At 35.2% G+C, this 21,861-nt stretch overlaps 1 protein-coding gene across 2 annotated transcripts; it reads right to left on the bottom strand.

The window, feature by feature from the left end:
- Positions 1 to 2,619: 2,619 nt before the first annotated feature.
- On the bottom strand, positions 2,620 to 19,571 carry nitr13 (novel immune-type receptor 13). Of its 2 annotated transcripts, XM_051649079.1 has the most exons (7): positions 19,495 to 19,571; positions 17,933 to 18,283; positions 17,117 to 17,461; positions 15,318 to 15,434; positions 15,115 to 15,158; positions 3,646 to 3,749; positions 2,620 to 2,939 (listed from the first exon to the last, which is right to left on the bottom strand). In XM_051649079.1, exons 1-6 carry the CDS (start codon positions 19,535 to 19,537, stop codon positions 3,681 to 3,683), a joined length of 969 nt encoding a protein of 322 aa, XP_051505039.1. In that variant the 5' UTR covers positions 19,538 to 19,571; the 3' UTR covers positions 2,620 to 2,939; positions 3,646 to 3,680. The 2 variants fall into 2 exon arrangements, with proteins under 2 accessions (XP_051505039.1, XP_051505038.1); XM_051649078.1 differs by lacking the exon at positions 2,620 to 2,939 and having other exon boundaries at positions 3,016 to 3,749.
- Between the last annotated feature and the right edge of the window lie 2,290 nt (positions 19,572 to 21,861).

Below are 21,861 nucleotides of genomic sequence, written 5' to 3'. Positions count from 1 at the left end.
AGTAAACTGCGTCTCGCTTGGGCAGAGGCCCCTCTGCCCCGGTCGCCATGCTTTGTAGAAATTTCTCCCCCTTCGGGTAGGACCTACCATGGGTCCTCTCCATATGACATACTTCCAACAAGACTTGTATCTTAAATATAAGTGTATTTTGTATAAGTGTATTTTTTCACTTGGTTATACTTCTGCGAGTGTCAGGTGAATGCATCTTTTTTTAAAGGATTTTTAGATATTTTAAAATATTTGTATTTTTAATATTATGTTCAACATTCTCAGATAAATTGTTTTTCTTCTGCAGTATAGCTGCTAAAGAAGATGTACGTTGTTTTAAAGGAGTTTTAGATATTTATATTGGAAAACAAGCCAAAACAAAAACAAATCAAAAATGTATTTTGTTGCAGTGTATAATGGGGCGAAGACTACCTCTCTCACCTTTCTGTTCACTTCAATCCATCTTTAACTCACAAAAAAACAAACTCTCCCTTATTAATAAAGCTGCGTATTGCCAATTTTCTTCACGATAAGAAATGCACAGTGACACATATATTATGATTCAATAAGTCGAGAGCTATCATGTTATAATCTAGCTGCATTAAGCGTGCATGCTCGAGGGATGAGCATCCCCGCGACAGAGTGTGCATCAGCCGGGTGCAGTTTCAATCTCTCCCCCTTAGATCGGGACACTTCACGCAACTCATAGAAGAGGCACTGACCGCACAGAGAAATGCCAGTTTCAGAGTTTGTAGTTATTTACATGACCTGCTTCTGTATTATTTGAACTTTAATAAAGCTATAACGCATTAAATATAACTGCATTTAAGATGTAACTCCAGGGTGTTTCCTTTAAAGATGCTCAGCATGCAAGTTTTGCTACAGTGGGGCGGCAGTTCCAGCTCCACTTATTCTACAACGAGAGTGCTTCTGTATTTAGTTATTTTGTATTTTCATATAACTCCCTCATACTTTGCGATCTACATCAACTGAAGCTGTTTGGAAAGTTTAGAGTGCATCTGGACTGTGAGCTGTGTAATTCTTCCTCTCCTCAGTCAGGCGCGAGCTGCAGTGCTGCTTTCACATGCCATCATTAGAGTTTAATGTGACTTTTAAGTCACTATTCACGTTACTTGTTTATGTCCCACTGTACTTAGATATGTTTGCTTTATTTTCATCTTCAAATCTGACAAATAACAGAGATTATCGGACTGCAGTTGTCATCTTTCAGTGGCACATTATAGGAATATATTTTGTGCGAATCATATATCACTGCATCAGGAATAAAAAACAAAAGGGTCTGCAATGCAGTGTTTTGTATTATACATTACACACACACACACACACCTGAGCTTTAGTTCAAAGAATTCTGCCATTTGAAAATAATGTTTAATATGACTTAGAAAAATAATAATTTATAGTGCTTAAAAAAGTGCTTTTAATGAGGGGCTTAGTCAGGTGCCTTTTGTTACCCTACAACTAACTATTGTCATGTCATAAGATTACTATTCGAAATAAGAGTGACCTTGAAAAGTTTCAATGCAGCATAGAAATGGTAACCTCAGTGCGCAGTGTTTTGGTGTTACTTCTTAGATACTATAACTCTTGCTTTACAATAGACAAAGAGGTGAACTGAAAGTCTTTAATCACTGTTAAACATAAAATACCAATTTTTATTTTGATAGACTGGCAGAGCTAAAATAAAAATAATAATAATTTTGGTAACACATTTTATGAAGCCCATATTTATATTGCACTGTAAAGGCATTATAATGCATTAGTGATGTATCATAATACACCTTATAAAATGTTATAACTTATAATAAATTATTGTAACTACAGTTATAATACATTATAATACTTACGTATTTATTACGTATAGTTATACCTTAGAGGATAATGCATTATAGCTCAAGCAACATCCAACTTCATATGCAGAAGTTATAATGTATTATATATATATATATATTTGTAATATATATAATAGGTATGCTTTAAGTAAAGTGACAAAAGCAACGTCTTCTTGTAAATCTACAAGGTTAAAATATATCTTAATTTAAAAAAAATCTATGTTGATCAAACATGTAGCCAATCTTCTTGGGTGTAAAAAAATAAAATAAAAACTGATTCTATAATGGACTCTATTCAATATACTTCAATGTTTGTGCATCTTATTTAAAGACTCATAAATAACTTCTATTATATAATTTTGACCTGTAATGTGTTATAATGCACTATACTCTAGAGAATAACTATGAATAGGGTAAGTCTTATAATGTATTATAACTGTAGTTATAATTATTTATGAGATGTTATAACTTATTATAAGGTGTATTATGAGACATTATGAATGCAGTATATTGCATTTATTATCCCTTTACAATGCATTATAACTATGGGCTACATAGAAAGTGTTACAAATGTTTTTTAAATGTTTCTTTTTTTGTTGTTGTTGTTGTTAATTTTTCTTTTCTTTTTCTCAGCTATATCAACCCTTTATTCCACCCCTCCACCCACCCTAAGAGAGACAGCATAGAAATCCATATTGAAATTCCTAATATGAAGGTAGTTTTCCTTCTGTTTGTGTTTATCATATCTTTAGCATTTAGTACACACTTTGTTTGTAAAAGGTCAGAAGACATCATGGACAATACAGTTTTACTGTTAATGTCACAATAATGTATTCCACACAATGTGTCTGGGCAAGTGCTAAGAACCATGTGAATTTGTGAAGAGCTTGTTTATAGACTCCACCTTTAGTTCTGATATCTCTAATATAAAATGTGTTTTATTTCTGTATATATTTTTGAAAATCCAACCAGACTAATATCTGTAAGATTAAAATCTGAAAGTGGCTTTTCTTTTTTGGCAGAGTCACACATCCAACACAATCTTATGCTGCTGAGAAGAGTGATGCCCAATAATGGAAGACCATTCTTGGCTGAGACGTCCTATAAAAAAAAAAAAATTACTTTCTCATATTTCTATAATATGACCATTTCATTAATATTTAAGTATATAATTTGACATTTCAAATATTTTTGTGAAGTAGAAATTAGATTAGATTCCATTAGATCCCATTTTAAAGACAATTTCCACATGAATTTTAGAGAAAAAGAAATAAAATAAAAAATGCTTTTTCACTCCTTGACTTCACTCATGATGTTTTAATATGATCACAACTGCATGACTTCTAAATTGAGTGTACAAACTTTAAAATTGCATATTAGCCTTAAGAAATGTCAGTAAATCATAGGAATCAATACCGAGTGTCTGTAAATTCCCTATGTGATACAGTCTATACATACAGTATAGATACCCTCAAGTTCCAACATGATCTAGCAGAGTAACCGCAGGTGCAGTTACTCTCATATTAAATATGTATTTGTTTCACTAATTTTGACAACCAGTGTCCAAATACTTTTTTATTGAGTATATCTAGCTATTGATTTATCATCTAAAATCTGACAAACATCTTGTTATGAAATGTTTTGCTTGAACAATATGTATGCTAATCTTCATAAAAAAAAATAAATGCCACTTGGTTTGATAGTTTGTCATATAATGCAATGACAATCACACATTTTTAAGCGTGACTTTGGTATCATACTTTTTGGGAAAATTTAAGTTAGGCAGTAGTTATCTGAAATAGCTCACTGAAGCGAAAACTCTATCTTGAGGTAATTCTCCCTTCATTCTGCCTCTTTTGGTTTCCTTTTAAAGTGCAAGGCAGCATAATTCAAATGCACTGCATCACAGTCCTATGAAAATGACATAAGATAGAAAGAAAAAGACAGATAAATGATAGACTCCAAAATACATGACAAACCATGATCGGCCCTGTTTCCACCTGGTTTTAACATGCGTCTTAAATGCGTTTCCTGTGACCATATGTGGTTGGGTTTCGAGGGGAGGGTCTCTGATTTCATGACGACATTCATTAATCGTTATGTCAGTGTGTTACTGCATGATAATAAACCACAAAAAGTCATAAAAAGACAAAGAAAGCGACTTAAAACTCTAGTATGATTATGTTTAGAGATAGGTGTAGGGGTGGCCTTTAGGGACAGGGGCGGACTGGACATCGAGAGCACCGGACATTTTACCAGTGGGCCACTGGATAATTTGGGCCAGCCCACTGCAGTGCAAGTACTGGCCCGTCCTACAGGCGATACAGGTGGCCACCCTTGGCTCCAACATGCCCACACGGACCCCATTACACAGTGAATATTCATTACAATCTGTAAGGTAAGGCCAATACTATAGCTTTTATTTTTTAGGAATGTAATGTCTTTTATTTTAAAATTACTTGCATATTGAAGCACACATCCGCACGTGCATACTATTTTCTTACCTCACATGGAGCTTATTATTCAATATACAAATCACAATAATGGTGACAAGCAAAAGATTTTGTGTAAGATGAGCTCTGAATAATCGCAAAATTACAAATAACTACAAGTTACAACAAATACAATAACATCAGCATAAATAAAATCAGCAAACAGTAAAGCTATTAGCAGCACATAGTCATTTGCCTAATTTATTCATACCACAAAGCATTACTGGGAGCTGAAGTGCAGCTTGCTGAATAATGCTCATGCCTGATAAAAATGCAGAAAATAAGTCATGAAAAATATTACTTTGTGGCTATTTGAGTCTTTGAGGCTTACTTTGTTTAAAGGATAGCAGAAACAGCGCTTGTCAAAGCACAGGGATTTTCACTTTTTCTCAAGAATTATCTGGGGAAGGAATTAAAACACTGCAGATATAAAGATGCAACAGACTCACATAGAGTGAAAATATGAGCAATTAATCTGCTAAATATCTGTAAAGATCTACACTTTAAGAGGTATGTTTATTTATTTTTTTTACATATATTTATATTTGTTTTTATTTATATATGTACATATTTTGTTTTCACTGATTTTTTATTTTTTTTTAAACATACAGTACTGTGCAAAAGCTTTATGCACTTGGGAATGTTGCATGGTGAGGATGTCTTCAAAAATAATGCCATAAATAGTTTTCATTTATTAATTAATGTCATACAAAGTCCAGTAAACATAAAAAAAGCTAAATCAATATTTGGTGTGACCACCTTTGCATTCAAAACAGCACCAATTCTCCTAGGTACACCTGGATACAGTTTTTCTTGGTTGTTGGCAGATAGGATGTTCCAAGTTTCTTGGAGAATTTGCACAGTTCTTCTTTCTATTTCGGCTATCTCAATTGCTTCTGACTCTTCTTGTAATCCCAGATTTACTCAATATTCAGTGGGGGGCTCTGTGGGGACCATGCCATCTGTTACAGTGCTCCCTATTCTTCTATTGTATTCTATTTGCAAAAGAAATGTTTGGGAGTCTAAAATGAATATTTCCTATTGACACACTAAAGCTGAAAATATAAATAACCATCTTAAGACAAATGTTTTAAGACAAAAGACTTTTGCACAGTACTGTAGTTTACACATAATTATGTGGGTAATTGACATGAAATTGTAAGCATTGTCATCAGTGTCCTGCTGTGTGACACTTTCTCCATCTAACGATTTTATGATCTTGTATAGCTATATATACTGTAGTATGTACATACATAATATATTATTATTATACTTGTTGTTTCCACAACCTTATATTAACTAAGACAATAGTTTATTTGCACTTCTAGAAAACGTGAAAGGTGAATAAGATCTTTAAAATTTTTGAAGAAGTCCTGACTTGGGGGATTCTTCCAGTTTGGCGATGCGGTGTTAAGACGCAAGAAAGCAGAGCGCACGGCATATTCTGATAATATACAATTTAAAGTGTCATTTCAGTAATTCAAGTCATTCTTATAAGTATTATAGCGGAGTTTGTCACAATTGTGACTACACAGCAGGATGAGCAAGAACAAATCAATAGCAAATGCTCCAACAACGCGAACTAGCATAGCTAGCAAATTAGCCGCAATGGCTAGTGCGGAAAAGTCTGAAGAAGCTTCTTCAAGCAATGACGGATGTCTCTATGAACCAACTAATAATAGAGCTGACAAAACAATTAATTTCGCTGAAAGAAGATACTGTATCTCTTCACATATTCAGGAATTTATGGCCCCGCTTCAAGCGTCCATAAATGCGTTAACAGAGACAGTCACTGGTTTTTAGGCCCGCTTGTGTGCAACAGAATCGCTGGCAGCCGATAATTTCAATGTACTGGCTGCTGCCGAAACAACTATCAAAACTCTGCAAGAACAAAATGTGACACTCTTAGATCGAGTTGGGGACTTGAAGAACTAAGAGCAAATCTCAGGATCTTAAACGTTCCAGAGGACAGGGAGAAAGGCCAACCTACACCCACAATTGTGTCTGAGATGCTGATGGAAGTTTTGGGTCAAGAAGCTTTTGAAAAGCCCCATGAACTGGAGCGAGCTCACCATTCTCTGGGCCCAAAACCACAGGAAGGAAGATCTCCTCGTCCATTTGTGGTGTGCTTTAATAGATTCCAGCAGAAGGAAAGAGTGCTAAGATGGTTCAGACAACATAAGGTGCAATACAAAGGCTCTACTCTGAGGATTTATCCAGAGTTCTCTGCGGGTCTTGCCAGGAAATGCACAGCTTTTAAAAATGTTTAGCAGCAACTGTACCAGAAGGGAGTACGTTTCCAGTTGCTCCATCCAGCACGATTACACGTTCACTTTGAAGATGAAACATAACTCTTCAGTATGCCTGACGAAGCCAGAGATTATTTAGCAGAGATGGGCCATTTCTATATAAATTGGAACGCTCATCCAAAGAGCTCTGAGCTTGGTCAACGGATGTAGAAAGGAAGTCCTGCCTTACAGTTAAAAGAGCCAATCACCTTTTAGATACAGACATAACCTGTCAATCAACTCTAGAACGCGCATGCACATTAACTATACAAGCTGGTAAAATTGTGTTTGTTAGCATATTATGAGGTAAAGAATCACAATTTATGATACCAGTATTGTCAGATTTTACTGCTGATTTGAAAAATTTTCTTTGAAAAATGTAATCTTGACCAACAGTTTTTGAAATTTTGGTCTTTCTCCATTCAAGTAGATAGGAGCTGCACTGACATGACTGGAAATAGCCCCCTGAGAGTGTTCCAAAGATGGCCAACAGTGGACAGACTTGCTAGAAAGACTTTAACGAAGCTCAGCAGTTTTACGATCAACGGGTTGCTTCATATGAATAACTCTTTGGTGCGGTCGGGAAACAATTATGTGAATTACAGAAGAGCCATGGTCTATAGGTAGGCCTAACATAACATACCAGTAATGGCTGGAACACTTGCCCTGGCATAACTGATGTTTACACTGTCATATTTTTGTTTATGTGCTGACATAATTGATATGCCCTATTTAAATAGATTTCAGAGAATTTTACTGGTTCAAGGTTTAATGTTAAGTTAGTCAAGAACTTTGTTTAAAAGTTATGTTGGATACCAATTTATTCAGTGTACTAGAGGAGGAGAGCTACATTATTGTTGAATAGTTTATAAAGGTGTTGCTCTACACTTTTTGAATGTTTATGCGATTGCAGTCCGTTTAAGTGCTTATACTAGTGGTCCATTTTTGCTACTTATGTATGTATACCTGATTTCATTTTGAATGCCTTGATTTACTTGTTTAACCAACAATGCTGGGAGCCCTGGAAATAAGGTATGCAAAGAACAGAACATGAACTATAGGGAGTCATGTGACAATGGGGAGCTGCAGTTTGTCTTAGTTCAGAGGGCAAATCTAGAAAGTGTTATGTTTTTTTATTATTTGTTGTAGGGGTTTACCAACTAGTCCCTTTTTTTTTTTTTTTTTTCTTCATGGGATTTCAGCTGTTGGCAGAAGATGTATCTCTATATGGACACAACATGTTAGTACTTACAGTTCTTAAAGTACACATTACTGTTGCACTTTTTATAATTACAAATAATGACTGGTGCATGTGATGAAATTGCAGGATCAAGAGGGTTAGCAGTATGCTTTGTTAGCTGGAACATAAAAGGATTGAACTGACCAATGAAGAGGGCTTATATATTCACACATCTGAATTATTTTTATGCAGAAATTGTTTTTTACAGGGGACACATTACGCACAGAAGATATTAACCGGCTTAGGAATACTTGGGTAGGGCAGGTGTTTCATTCGAAATTTAATCATAGGGCAAGTGGTGCAGTAATAATCATTCACAAAAAGATACTTTTTACTAAAACAAGAACGATTTCAGATCCCCAAGGGCGATATGTTATTGTAACAGGACACCTTTTTAACTCTCCATTAGTTTTAGTCAGTATTACGCCCCTAATTGTGATGATGTTAACTTTGTTAAAAATGTATATATATTCTGCTTGTTACCTGACTTAAACACTTATCAGCTAATATTTGGAGGGGATCTGAACTGTGTGATGAAAATAACTATGGACCAATCAAACCCCAAAACAGTTCCCCTCTCAGAAATGTCTTGCTGGCTTTATGACTCAAATTGACCTGTCTGGAGGCTAAATACAATCCTACTTTTAGATAAAGCCTTTTGCCAATTCATATCTAGAGCAATAGATAGCTTTCTTTTAACTAATAAAACAGATTCAATATCACAATCATTATTGTGGGAAACGTTCAAGGCTGTAATAAGGGGAGAAATTATATCATAGTCAGCCTTATGCAATAAAGTAAATCAACAAGCACAGGAAAAACTTATTGACACCATTCAGAAAATTGATCACCAACATGCCACAACTCCAACACCAGAGCTATACAAAGAAAAATTGAGCCTTAAAACACAATATGATTTACTATTAACAAAAAAAACTGAAAGAGACTAATTATATTCATGAGTTATGTTCCATGAACATGTATGTTCATGTATCACAAATATACCCAAGATTAGAAAATTTTCTAAAGTTACAGTAGATCCCCAAGAAATTAATTCTACTTTTCAAAAATACTATTCATATAATGAATTTTTTAACATGTAGATGTTAAAATACTATCTAAAATCTTGGCTTCCAGAGTAGAAAACATAATTCCAGATATTATCTCAAGTGACCAGACAGGATTTCTTAAGGGGCGTCATTCTTTTATTAATATTCGTAATCTTCTTAATGTCATACATTCATATATTTCTGAGGTCATTATTTCTCTAGATGCATAGAAAGCTTTCGAAAGGATTGAGTGGAATAATTTATATGCAATAATAGGTAAATTTGGATTTGGCCCAACATTTATTTTCTTGATTTATTCCCATCCAAAAGCAGCTGTAGTCACAAATAAGTTCTGCTCACAGTACTTCACTCTGTCCAGGGGTACACGGCAAGGCTTTCCCCTGAGCCCTCTGTTATTTATCTTGGCTATAGACCCCTTGTCATCAATGCTTAGATTATCGCAGACTATCAGCAGTATTAGCAGAATGGGTGTTGAGTACAAAGTTTCTTTATATGCCGATGATCTTTTATTATATTTATCTCTAAAATTGTAAAAATACTGATCAGTTATGGGAGTTTTTCAGGCTATAAACGTAACTTTTCATAAAGTATATGTTTCCCTATTAATCACAAGGCAGATCAGATCATGGACACAGACTTGCTTTTTGCATATCAAAATCAAGATTTGAATATTTAGGAATTAATATCACCCATTAATTACCCATTCATACTCTGGTCTGTTCAAAGCCAATTATAATCCTATACTTAAACTCAAATCCGATCTCCAATGCTGGAGTGTTATACATCTTTCTCTGACGGGTAAAATTAATTGTGTTAAAATGAACATGCAGCCCAGCTTATTGTATTTATTTCAGTCTCCCAATCTTTCTGCCAAAGTACTTTTCAGTTAAACTAATAAGTTGCTGGTGTCCTTTTTTGGGAGGGTAAAAGGCCAAGGGCACTTCCGAATTTAATAAACTATTACTAGGCAGTGAATCTGCAAAAAATTTTATATTGGTTCCAAGCTCCAAATACAGACTGGTGTGTGGCGGAGGCTAAATCGTGCAAGTCATCATCACTTGCTGCTTTGATTACAACAAAATTACCTTTCTCGCCATCGTATTTCACTTCAAGTCCAATAGTAAGCTCGACTCTCAAGATATGGACCCAGTTCAGACAAGCATTTCAACTCATTGACTTTTCCTGGCAAAGCCCAATATGTAACAACCACCTCTTTCCAGCTGCTAAATTAGATTTTAACTTTAAGCAATGGCAAAATCTAGGTTTGGTTAAATGTAGTGACTTTTTTATAGATAATGTTTTTGCTAGTTATGGTGATCTTGCTAAAATAATTTGATCTTCCTAAATCCATTTTTTTCCGCTACCTTCAAGTCCGCCCCTTCATCCAAGCTCAGAGATCTGAATTCCATCAACTGCCTTCAGAATCACTATTGGAAGCTATTTTACAGATCCCTTTACACCTTAAGGGCCTCATCTTAAAAGTATACAAGTTATTCATGTCACTCCAAAATATATCAGTAGAAAAGACAAAAGCAGAATGGGTAGAAGAGTTATGAACTGATATATCTGAGGATACCTGGGATGAAGCTCTTATCAGAGTTAATGGAACTTCTTCGTGTGCAAGACTCAACCTGATTCAGCTAAAAATTCTTTATCGGACTCATAATAGGAAGACCAAACTGCCTAAAATGTACCCAAACGTGGATGAAACTTGTGATCGTTGCAGTGTAGGTAAAGCAGATCTAGCCCACATGTTTTCATCCTCTTCTAAATTGAGAGAATTTTGGTTTTCAGTGTTTGATAATTTAAATGAAGCTTTTAAATTAAATATTCAATCTAAGCCTATAATTGCCTTATTTGGTGTGTCAAATGACTAACAATAAAGAACAGGCCTTTGCTTTTGCAACCCTGATAGCTAGAAGGAGAATGAAAGTGAAAATCACCTAAAGCACCTAAATCTTCATTATGGTTTATTGAATTAATTATGTTTCTAAAAACTGAAAAAAAAATTAAATACTCTCTTAGAGGATTATATATATATGGCGGCCAAAAGTTTGGAATAATGTACAGATTTTGCTGTTTCTGAAGGAAAATGGTACTTTAATTCACCAAAGTGGCATTCAACTGATCACAAAGTATAGTCAGGACATTACTGATGTTAAAAACAGCACCATCACTATTTGAAAAATTCATTTTTGATCAAATCTAGACAGGTCAGCAGCCATCACTCCAACACCTTATCCTTGAGTAATCATGCTAAATTGCTAATTTGGTACTAGAAAATTACTTGCCATTATATCAAACACAGTTGAAAGCTATTTGGTTCATTAAATGAAGCTTAACATTGTCTTTGTGTTTGTTTTTGAGTTGCCACAGTATGCAATAGACAGGAATGTCTTAAGGTCAATATTAGGTCAAAAATGGCAACAACAAAAAAAGAAAAAAAAGAGAAACAGCTTTCTCTAGAAACTTGTCAGTCAATCATTGTTTTGAGGAATGAAGGCTATACAATGCTTGAAATTGCCAAAAAAACTAAAGATTTCATACAAAGGTGTACACTACAGTCTTCAAAGACAAAGAACAACTGGCTCTGACAAGGACAGAAAGAGATGTGGAAGACCAGATGTACAACTAAACAAGAGGATAAGTACATCAGAGTCTCTAGTTTGAGAAATAGACACCTCACATGTCCTCAGCTGACAGCTTCATTGAATTCTACCCGCTCAACACCAGTTTCATGTACAACAGTAAAGAAAAGACTCAGAGTCCAGGACTTATGTGAAGAATTGCAAAGAAAAAGCCACTTTTGAAACAGAAAAACTAAAAGAAAAGATTAGAGTGGGCAAAGAAACAGACATTGGACAACAGAAAATTTGAAAAGAGTGTTATGGAGCTTAACCCCATTGAGCATTTGTGGGATCAGCTAGACTGTAAGGTGCGTGAGAAGTGCCCGACAAGACAGCCACATCTATGGCAAGTGCTACAAGAAGCGAAATGTCACCTGAGTATTTGGACAAACTGACAGCTAGAATGCCAAGGATCTGCAAAGCTGTCATTGCTGAAAGTGGAGTATTTTTTGATGAGAACACTTTGAAGTAGTTTAAGAAGTTCAGATTTTTTTTTTTTTTTTTTTTTTTTTATTGTAATAGTAATTTTTCATGTTGTTAATGTCCTGACTATGCATTGTGATCAGTTGAATGCCACATTGGTGAATAAAAGTACCAATTTCTTTCCATAAGATATATATATATGTAAGGGCATAGATTTGGCTTGAACATTGGGGGGGTTGCAGCGTGAAGCACTTACTTGTTTTGATTATTGGGGGGTTACCTCCTCTCCATCCCCCCTGGAATCTACACCCCTGTATATATATATATATATATATATATATATATATATATATATATATATATATATATATATATATATATATATATATATACATACACACACACACACACACACACACACACAAGCTGAAGTTAGAAGTTTACATACACCTTAGCCAAATACATTTAAACTCAGTTTTTCACAATTCCTGACATTTAATTGTAGAAAACATTCCCTGTCTTAGGTCAGTTAGGATCACTACTTTATTTTAAGAATGTGAAATGTCAGGATAATAGTAGAGAGAATGAATTATTTCAGCTTTTATATCTTTCATCAAATTCTCAGTGTGTCAGAAGTTTACATATGCTTTTTTAGTATTTAGTAACATTGCCTATAAATTGTTTAACTTGGGTAAAATTTTTGGGTAGCCTTCCACAAGCTTCTCACTATAAGTTGCTGGAATTTTGGCCCATTCCTCCAGACAGAACTGGTGTAACTGAGTCAGATTTGTTGGCCTCCTTGCTCGCCCACGCTTTTTCAGTTCTGCCCACAAATGTTCTATCAGATTGAGGTCAGGGCTTTGTGATGGCCACTCCAATACTATGACTTTGTTGTCCTTAAGCTATTTTGCCACAACTTTGGAGGAATGCTTGGGGTCATTTTCCATTTGGAAGACCCATTTACGACCGAGCTTTAGCTTCCTGGCTGATGTCTTGAGATGTTGCTTCAATATATCCACATATTTTTCCTTCCTCATGATGCCATCTATTTTGTGAAGTGCACAGTCCCTCCTGCAGCAAAGCACCCCCACAACATGATGCTGCCACCCCCATGCTTCACGACTGGGATGGTGATCTTCGGCTTGCAACCTCACCTTTTTTCCTTCAAAATTAAATATAATGATGGTCATTATGGCCAAACAGTTCAATTTTTGTTTCAGAAGACAAGTAAGATCTTTGTACCCATGTGCACTTGCAAACTGTAGTCTGGCTTTTTTATGGCAGTTTTGGAACATTGGCATCTTCCTTGCTGAGCAGCCTTTTGAGTTATGTCAATATAGGACTCGTTTTACTGTGGATATAGATACTTGTCTACCTGTTTCCTCCAGCATCTTCACAAGGTCCTTTGATGTTGTTCTGGGATTGATTTGCACTTTTCGCACCAAAGTACGTTCATCTCTAGGAGACAGAATGTGTCTCCTTCCCGAGCGGTATGATGGCTGCGTAGTCCCATGGTGTTTATACTTGTGTACTATTGTTTGTACAGATGAACGTGGTACCTTCAAGCATTTGGAAATTGCTCCCAAGGATGAACCAGACTTGTTGTGGTCCAAATTTTTTTATGAAGTCTTGGCTGATTTCTTTGGATTTTTCCATTATGTCAAGCAGAGGCACTGAGTTTGAAGACTGGCCTTAAAATACATCTACAGGTACACTTCCAATTGACTCCAATTAGCCAATTAGCCTATCAGAAGCTAATTGTCTAAAGGCTTGACAACATTTTCTGGAATTTTCCAAGCTGCTTGAAGGCACAGTTAACATAGTGTAACATAATGTAAACTTCTGACCCACTGGAATTGTAATATAGTCAATTAAAAATTAAACAATCTGTCTGTAAACAATTGTTGGAAACATGACTTGTGTCATGCACAAAGTAGATGTCCTAAACTTCTTGCCAAAACTATAGTTTGCTAATATGAAATCTGTGGAGTGGTTAAAAAATTAGTTTTAATGACCTCAACCTAAGTGTATGTAAACTTCTGACTTCAACTGTGTGTGTGTGTGTGTGTATATATATATATATATATACACACACACACACACACACACACACACACACGATAATTTTATCTGTATTTTATGTTTTGATATTATTTTGATATTTTGATATTATTTTGGTTTCTTCTCAGCATTTGGGACTGTGTTCTGTTGGGAGGGAAGGAAAAGAAAAAAATAATAGAAAAAGAGAAAAATGCTTTTGGAAGTCACTGTAACATTGTACCTTTGTATCTTATTCTGATAAAATAAAGGAAAAAAATTGTCTTCCACGTGATTGACTTGTCACAGCACCTAAAATACCCACTTTCCCTTGTACATTCATATACATTTTAACCCAACATCTGTATATTGGGAAAAAAGTTTTCGGACATGTTATTTGTCTGAGCTATTAAGTGCTTATTTTTAGTGCTTTCTCTATAAAAACCACTCACAGTGGTTATATATACATTTTAAAGTTATGAAAATTTTTGCTCTGGTGGGGCCCGTTGTCATGACTAACAATCAATAGAAATGTATTTTTTTCAACACAAAAATTTGAAATTGAGCCTGAAAATGAAATCAATGAGCCAGTGTGTTATGGTGTGGTGTGTTGCGAGCCAGGTTTGGTGGGCCACTCTGGGCCAGAAAGTCCAGGGCCACTTTTAAGTCCCAGTCCGCCCCTGGACAGGGACCGATGACTGCCAACTATGGTTAGGGTAAGGAGTGGTTGTATGAGTGGGGGTAGGTGTGGGCTTTAGGGATAGGGACCAATCAAGTAGCGTAGAGTACAAATCTGGGGGGGAGTCAGATTTTGGCAAAACACCTGCAAAGTATAAAACCTTGTTTAAGCGCAGTCGATGATTGACAGGTGAGGGGTGTTTCTTTCCTTTTGGGATGCATTCAGGATGGACTGCGTTTCACACCTCAAATGCAATGTGGTCACATGCAATATTGATTACCTCCATTTGTGGTTTAAGTGATCCAGTCACAAAATGTTTTGGCCCCCGTTTCCATCTGTATTTAGCACTGACCACTTGTGACTGGATCACCAAATACGCATCTTAATACCAAGTGAATCACATGAAGTTATGAAGCATACCTGACTGGAAGGATGTTGTTTTTCAATGTCTTGCAGCAGCTTTTCTGGTTAAAGACAAAAATGAATTGGAAGCCTTTTAGGTTATTTTAATACCATTCACATTGTCCAGCTTAATTTGAAAGTGCTGAGTCTATTTTAGTATTTTAAGAGACCTAAGAAACTTTTCTGTATGGTTGTGTATGCAAATTAAATCAAAGACTTACCTCTGTTGCAGTAGTATCTTTCCTTTTTATGAATCAAAACAGCTTGAGCAGTGATCACAACCACACAAACACTCAGAAATACCCCCAAGATAATCACTACAGGATCCACTGGCTTTACTGCACATTATAAGACAAAAAACATTGTGTATGTACAGTAAATATTGTTATCAGATGGTAGTTTGAAAGAGATATACTTAATTATTATTCATAATAATAATTATATAAATGTTAATATAATAGGATTTTATAATCTATTCCCATTTATTACAATTAGAGAGTGTGTAAATCAATCATTTGAGAGTCTGACTGTACAGCAGGGTTAGAAATTAACGAGGGGACAAATACCACCAAAAGTGACCCATCAAATGGGCAAAAAATGCTCCATGTTGAGTTTCTCTCCTTTTTTGTTGGTACAAAATAGCATGGGTATATTATTAATATTCTACCAATTATGCTTTTTGCTCCAAACAGTTGTGCACATTATTGTGTAAAATATTGATTAATTATATAGGTAATTACAAATGTTTTAAGTAAATAAAATTATTAGGTAAGTATGAATTATCAATCTATTTATTCATATTGCGAATTTCTTCAGGTGTGTGTGTGTGTGTGTGTGTGTGTGTGTGTGTGTGTGTGTGTGTCCGCTATCTACAACCTTCTTAGCTGTGTGTGGCATGTATGTGTACAGTATGCTTGTTTACCTGTGTTTGTGTTGGTGTGAAAGACAGAAAAAGAATACTGATGAACTGAAAACATTTCTGAAAACCCATTTGCAGACAGCTTTGATAGTAAAACCACTGCGTATTTGAATGCTTGTTTTTTCTTTTCAGTGTGTATATACAGGTTTGCTTGTGTGTTGCATCATGCATGTCAGTGTGCATGTATGTGTAGCATGTGTATGTTTACACAACTTTACAGCGAGTGGATTATCTCCCTGCTTGTGCTCGGATGAATTTAGTATCCTTCATCACTTGCGCATCTGTAACGCTATAGCATAGTGTTTTGTTGTGTACAGTACATAAAGAACATAAAAAGCTGTTTGCTTAGCGATGCCTTTTTCAAGATGCCGTTCTGCGAATGTTTCCACCTTGTGAGCGATATATCCCTCTGTCAGACGAGAACGAGCACTGCTTTCCATATACACAAGTTGATCCCCTCTCCTCCTGCGGCAGCTGCAGGGGGACACACGAGGAAGGCGCGCGATGATGGGGCAGAGCGCGGATATTTAAGGAGGATTTGTCGGCAGCTCAGCCAGCTGAGATTGATTGCGAGCACATGTAAACTTGAAACGCTTCACTTTCGTTTTCAAATTGAATAAACACTACACTCCGCTGCGTCCATAGTAACACAGCTCACTCATCTGCCATCGTCTCAATACGTGTCCTCAATGCCATGGTGGTTTGTTAGAGCGCATGCTCATTAGCTGACACAGCAACACACAAAAGTACCAAACATAGGAACGTAATACATTTTAAAATGCATTTTACTTAATATTATTGTTTTAGCAATAAATGTGTAATCCAAGTAACTTTTATTCATGTCTGTAACTGTAATCAGATTACTTCATTTTTTAAGTAACATGCTACATTACTGTGTTACCGCAAAATGTAATCAGATTACAGTAACACGTTACTTTGTAACACAATACACCCAACACTGTTCTGTACACTTACAGTCCATCTAACAGAGAATGCAAAAATAACTCAATTTAAATTGAACAACTCAAACATGTATTATGATGATGAAATACTGATTTTATAGCTCCAAAAAACTGTTTAAGAAGAAGTCAAGACACTTACCCATATTTATTTTTGTCCCATTCCCAAACAAAATTTTTCCACAGGTGACTACGGCACAGTAATAAGTGCCAGTGTCCGTTTGGCTGACAATGTTCTTGGAGAGATTGTATGTACAACTCTGCCTAAAAGTATCAATCTCACATTGATCACTCTGATTACGAGTGTACATGATTTCAGGAACAGATTTCCCTGAATCAGATCTGAACCAGAACATTCTCATATCTGCTGTTGTGTGTTTAGACAGCACAGAGCACAGCAGGGTCACCGTAACTCCAGGGTAGACAGACTCCGTCACTGGATGCTGGTGAATAGACACGTTGAATTTATGTTGGTTGTTTTGTGACCCTAAACACAGACAAAAGACATTTTATCCTAAAATATACAAAATTACATGTTTAAACAAATGTCAGATAGTAAATATATATATATATATATATACTGCTGTTCAAAAGTTTGGGGTCACTTGACAGAAATGTTTCTGCAAATTCTAGGCAATGGGTGGCTACTTTGAAGATGCTAAAATATAAAAAAAAAAACAATTAGATTTTTTTTTTTTTTTTTTTTTTTGTGACAACATAATTCTTATAGTTTCATTTCTGTTATACCATAGTTATGACAACTTTACTATTATTCTAAAATGTGAAAATAAAATAATAATGAAGAATGAGTAAGTGACCATAAACCTTTGACCGGTAGTGTATATGAAACTTATATAGTGAATTATTTCCATCATAGTTTTAGAACTATGTTTTTTTAGAACTTATTTTTATTTTGTTGGGATTTTTTACTTAATTACTCAAGGTTAAAAACATTTACCTTTCAAAGCCAAGTATGTGCCTCCAGCGAAAACGGTCTCAAACTTTCTCCAGCCGCAGTAATACATTGCTTTATCAGATGAAATGACATTTGAAATCTTTAAGTGACAGATTTCATGTGCTCTTTCAATAGTAAAACGTGAAGATTTAAACTCATTATAGAACTGAGGTTTCCCCGCAAATTTCTGAACCAGTACAACAACACGTGGTTGATGTCCTGAAGTTTGCTTGTACCAAACAATTGGATCACTATGATCTTCTTTCAGAACAGAGCAACGCAGAGTGACATTATCACCAACAGAGACGGTCACCACTGGGTCTGGTTGATGGACAACCTCAGAATGTGCAGTGTCTATAGGAGAAAGAGATAATAAGAACATAAGCTAACATTTTTTCATCTACAGTAGGTAGTATGATAATGCTTTGATAATGCTATGATAAAGTAAAATCATACTTCTGAAAACCATGTTGTGTCATTGTGAGGACTATAGGCTTTATGTAGCATATTAAACACCTTACAACATATAGCACTCCATTTTAAATCAAGCTTCTCCACTGTAGCAAGTTCAATTAAAAAAAATGTATTGATTCAGCCCCCCTGTCAAAAGATTTAAGGCTAAACTATAGAATTAAATTATTAATATTTATCATTTATTGAATTATGAATTATTAATTAATGAGAATAATTTTGTGAGATTAGTTTATTTTGTTTTTTGTTTTCAAATACTTTCAAGGAATACTTGTAACCTTGCTATAGTGGATAAAAATACATCAATTAAAGTAATAAATGCTATAAATAATATTATTACTGAAGACAAAGATATATGCATTAAATTTAGATGAATATGAATATGTAAACTGTAAAAAGCAGTAACCTCTGAAAGTTACCTTAAGCTATTTCTACCTGATCTAACCTTTAAAATTAGTTTTGTTTGTGTACCGTAATGTATTCAGTTTGATTCAATGATATAATATTTTTGCCTTGAGTAAAACCAGTAATTTAGATGTTAGCACAATTTTTAAAGTAACTTATTTTTTGAACAACCATCTGAAAATTAGAGGAGATTTTAGGTTAACATTTATGAGAAAATGTATAGGAGAAAATTTTTAATTTTTTTTTTATTATTTTTAATTTTTTTTTTTTTTTTTGCCTTCAGTAGTCCATTTTAAATAGTCCTGTAGTGTGACCAATTTATTTTTAAATGTTCCATGAATTAGGCTTGCATTATAATTATAAACAAATTAGCAATATGTTTTAAATGGAGAATAGCATGTTTCAAAAAACATCAAAAACTAAACTTCAAAAAGTACAGTATTTCATATCAACTATACACTGTAAATATGTGTGCTTCGTGTGGTAACATCTAAATTAACTGGTTTTATTCAAGTCAAAATTATTATTTGACATGACTAAATTAACCTAACTACATTAGGTTACACCAAAATAATTTTTAGGGTTAGACAATTATAAATAGATCCTTAAGGTAGCAACTGCATGTTACCACTTCAGTGTTCCAATAACATTAAAATGTACAGTATATACATATTTACTTAAACACTTACACATCTTACTTAGAAGCATGACAGAAATACACAGGATCATCATCTTCAGTCTGAAGTCTTTGGCTGTTTGGCTTGCCTCTTGATAAACTGCAGCAAAATTATATTGTACGCTACTGTACATCTCACTTTTGTGACATCACAGACTTCCTGCTACCTTTTCTTGTAAACATTTGTAGACCACAACAGTAGCAACATAACCCCTCAAAGTGGAATTATAGGGTTCACTGCTATACATTTTTTTTGTTTACAAAATATCGACGGTCAGTCTGTCACATTAGCTTTAAAATTCAATAAACTTTTTAATTATTGCCTTCATGACTGTTACACTGAGTCGAGATTTATCCGGTGTCCATGCTGCGTTCATTAATGAGAACACACGCTCCAAGGATGCAGATGTCCCAGGAAGGCATAAAACAAACTCCATGACTCCAAAGTTGATGGTCTTGCTCTACAGCTCACGAAAAACTTCTGTGCATATCTCAGACACGGCTGTCTTGTTCATGTTCCACTCAGTGATGCAATGAGTGACAATGTTTTTAATGCAAGCCCACTCAAAGAGCATGGTTTCGTCAATCAAACTGAAAGCGGGGATTCTAGAGTAGAAGTGTTCAAGGCAGCTCTGAATGTCTTTCCACTCTGGAATATCTCTCAGTAGAGCCCACTCAAATTTTTCTGTGTTTTCCAATGAGTGGCTCCAATTCTGGAGGTAATCCACCAATGCTGAATAGAAGTTTCTCACTGCACAAAAGAAATCATCTGCTCACATGTCACCAGTTTCAGTCAGGGCATCCAACTGCTTTTTAATGTCAGAGTGTATGAATGATTCCTCCAGCCTGGCCTGCAAGACTTTTCTCAGATCATGAATGTGCAAAGCCACTTCTGTGGCTGATATGTGGTCTTGCTCTACTATCTCCAGTGCATGGTTAAAAGTGGCTGTTTGCTTGAGTGTGAAGCCAATCCAAAGTTTAGTGCAAGGATCGCTGAAAATGTATCTTAGAAACTTTGGGCATTTTTCTTGAGAAAAAAGTATGCACGCAGACCATTGAAAATATGTAGTATTCTTTCAAGAGCTGGACCAAGGGAGAGGATACATGTGTTGCCATGCTGCAATAATTTCTGATAGTCCAGCTGCACAAAAGCGAGTATGTTGCATATGACAGCTTCAGATTTGGTGCAGGCAGAAGAAAATTTCGGATCATACATTTCTTGATCAATTTCTCAGTGCAGTCAGCCGACTGAAAACTATGGTCGTGCACAACAGAATGATAAGCAAAAAGTCCTTCACTTGCGTGACCTTGTCAGATTCTGAACTTTGCTTCACACAAAAATCGCTAACATTTGATGTGGCACAATTACTTTTAGCAGCATCCACAAGCTTTTTTGTATGAACATGCTGTGCGATGTCTGTGTGGCCTCCATGGGCGGTGGAAAAGCGAGCTCCACAAATCTCACACCTCACTTTACTAGGCTCTGTCTGTGACTCCTTTTTTAGAAATGTAAACTCTTTTTGAAGATTCTCATTAAATGTACATACACGCTTCCTTGACATTTTTCCAGACGCAATTTCATCTGTGTGCTCTTTCAAACTGACTCTTCAATCAGTTCACTAACTGGACATCTATTGATAGGGGATTGTGATTGGATAGTTTAATTCAATCATGTACTTCAAATAACACAGTGTGCTATTATTGGTTTTTCAAGCCATATCCTTGGCTACCTTTGATTAGAATACTCACGTGACTGAGAAAGCCACCTAGGCAATAGAGAAATTTTAGGAGAGGGGAAATATGGGACAAAACACGATTTTTTCAGAATAAGTCGGAACACTAGAAAAGCGTTTAAATACGGGACTGTCCTGGGAAAAACGGGACGTCTGGCCACCCTATTTAAAGGTGGCATGAAATCAAAATTTCTTAATGCATGTTACTGGTCTTATTGTGAATGCTTTATCCTTGCATTATTTTATATATATATATATATATATATATATATATATATATATAAAATGTATTTATTTATTTATTTATTTAATTACTTTTTTTATTAACCACATAATCTTTAATCAAAATGTAATAACTTGCTCGTCCGCTGATATGAATTCTATTCTCTGCTGATGTATGTAAGACAAATGCGGCAGTTAAGTCAACAACAAAACATTTTTCGATAGTTTTAACCCCGTCCATTCAAGAGCCTGACATGTAAACACCACAAACCTAGCATCAGTCGAAGCAGCAAACATGGGTATGTATGTGTGTGTGTTTGTTTTGCAATGTAAACTAAAGTCTATTGGCTCTTTTCTTTTAAAAGGGATGATCTGTTTGACATAATGTCCCCCCGCTTACTCTTTCAGTAGGAAATATTTCTAAT

Source organism: Myxocyprinus asiaticus, chromosome 22 (genome assembly GCF_019703515.2).
Source record: "Myxocyprinus asiaticus isolate MX2 ecotype Aquarium Trade chromosome 22, UBuf_Myxa_2, whole genome shotgun sequence".
NCBI lineage: Eukaryota > Metazoa > Chordata > Actinopteri > Cypriniformes > Catostomidae > Myxocyprinus > Myxocyprinus asiaticus.
The sequence above is the reverse complement of the archived record's forward strand: the minus strand, read 5'-3'. Positions and strand labels throughout refer to the sequence as shown.

What these genes read in the sequence shown, in the direction of transcription:
- nitr13 (XM_051649079.1), bottom strand. Translation starts at nt 19,537, where the DNA reads ATGATGATCCTGTGTATTTCTGTCATGCTTCTAAGTAAGATGT. An exon ending in CATGCTTCTAAGTAAGATGT is followed by an intron (nt 18,284 to 19,494) that starts GTAAGTGTTTAA and finishes TTTCTCCTATAG; the next exon opens with ACACTGCACATTCTGAGGTT. An exon ending in CACATACTTGGCTTTGAAAG is followed by an intron (nt 17,462 to 17,932) that starts GTAAATGTTTTT and finishes GTCTGTGTTTAG; the next exon opens with GGTCACAAAACAACCAACAT.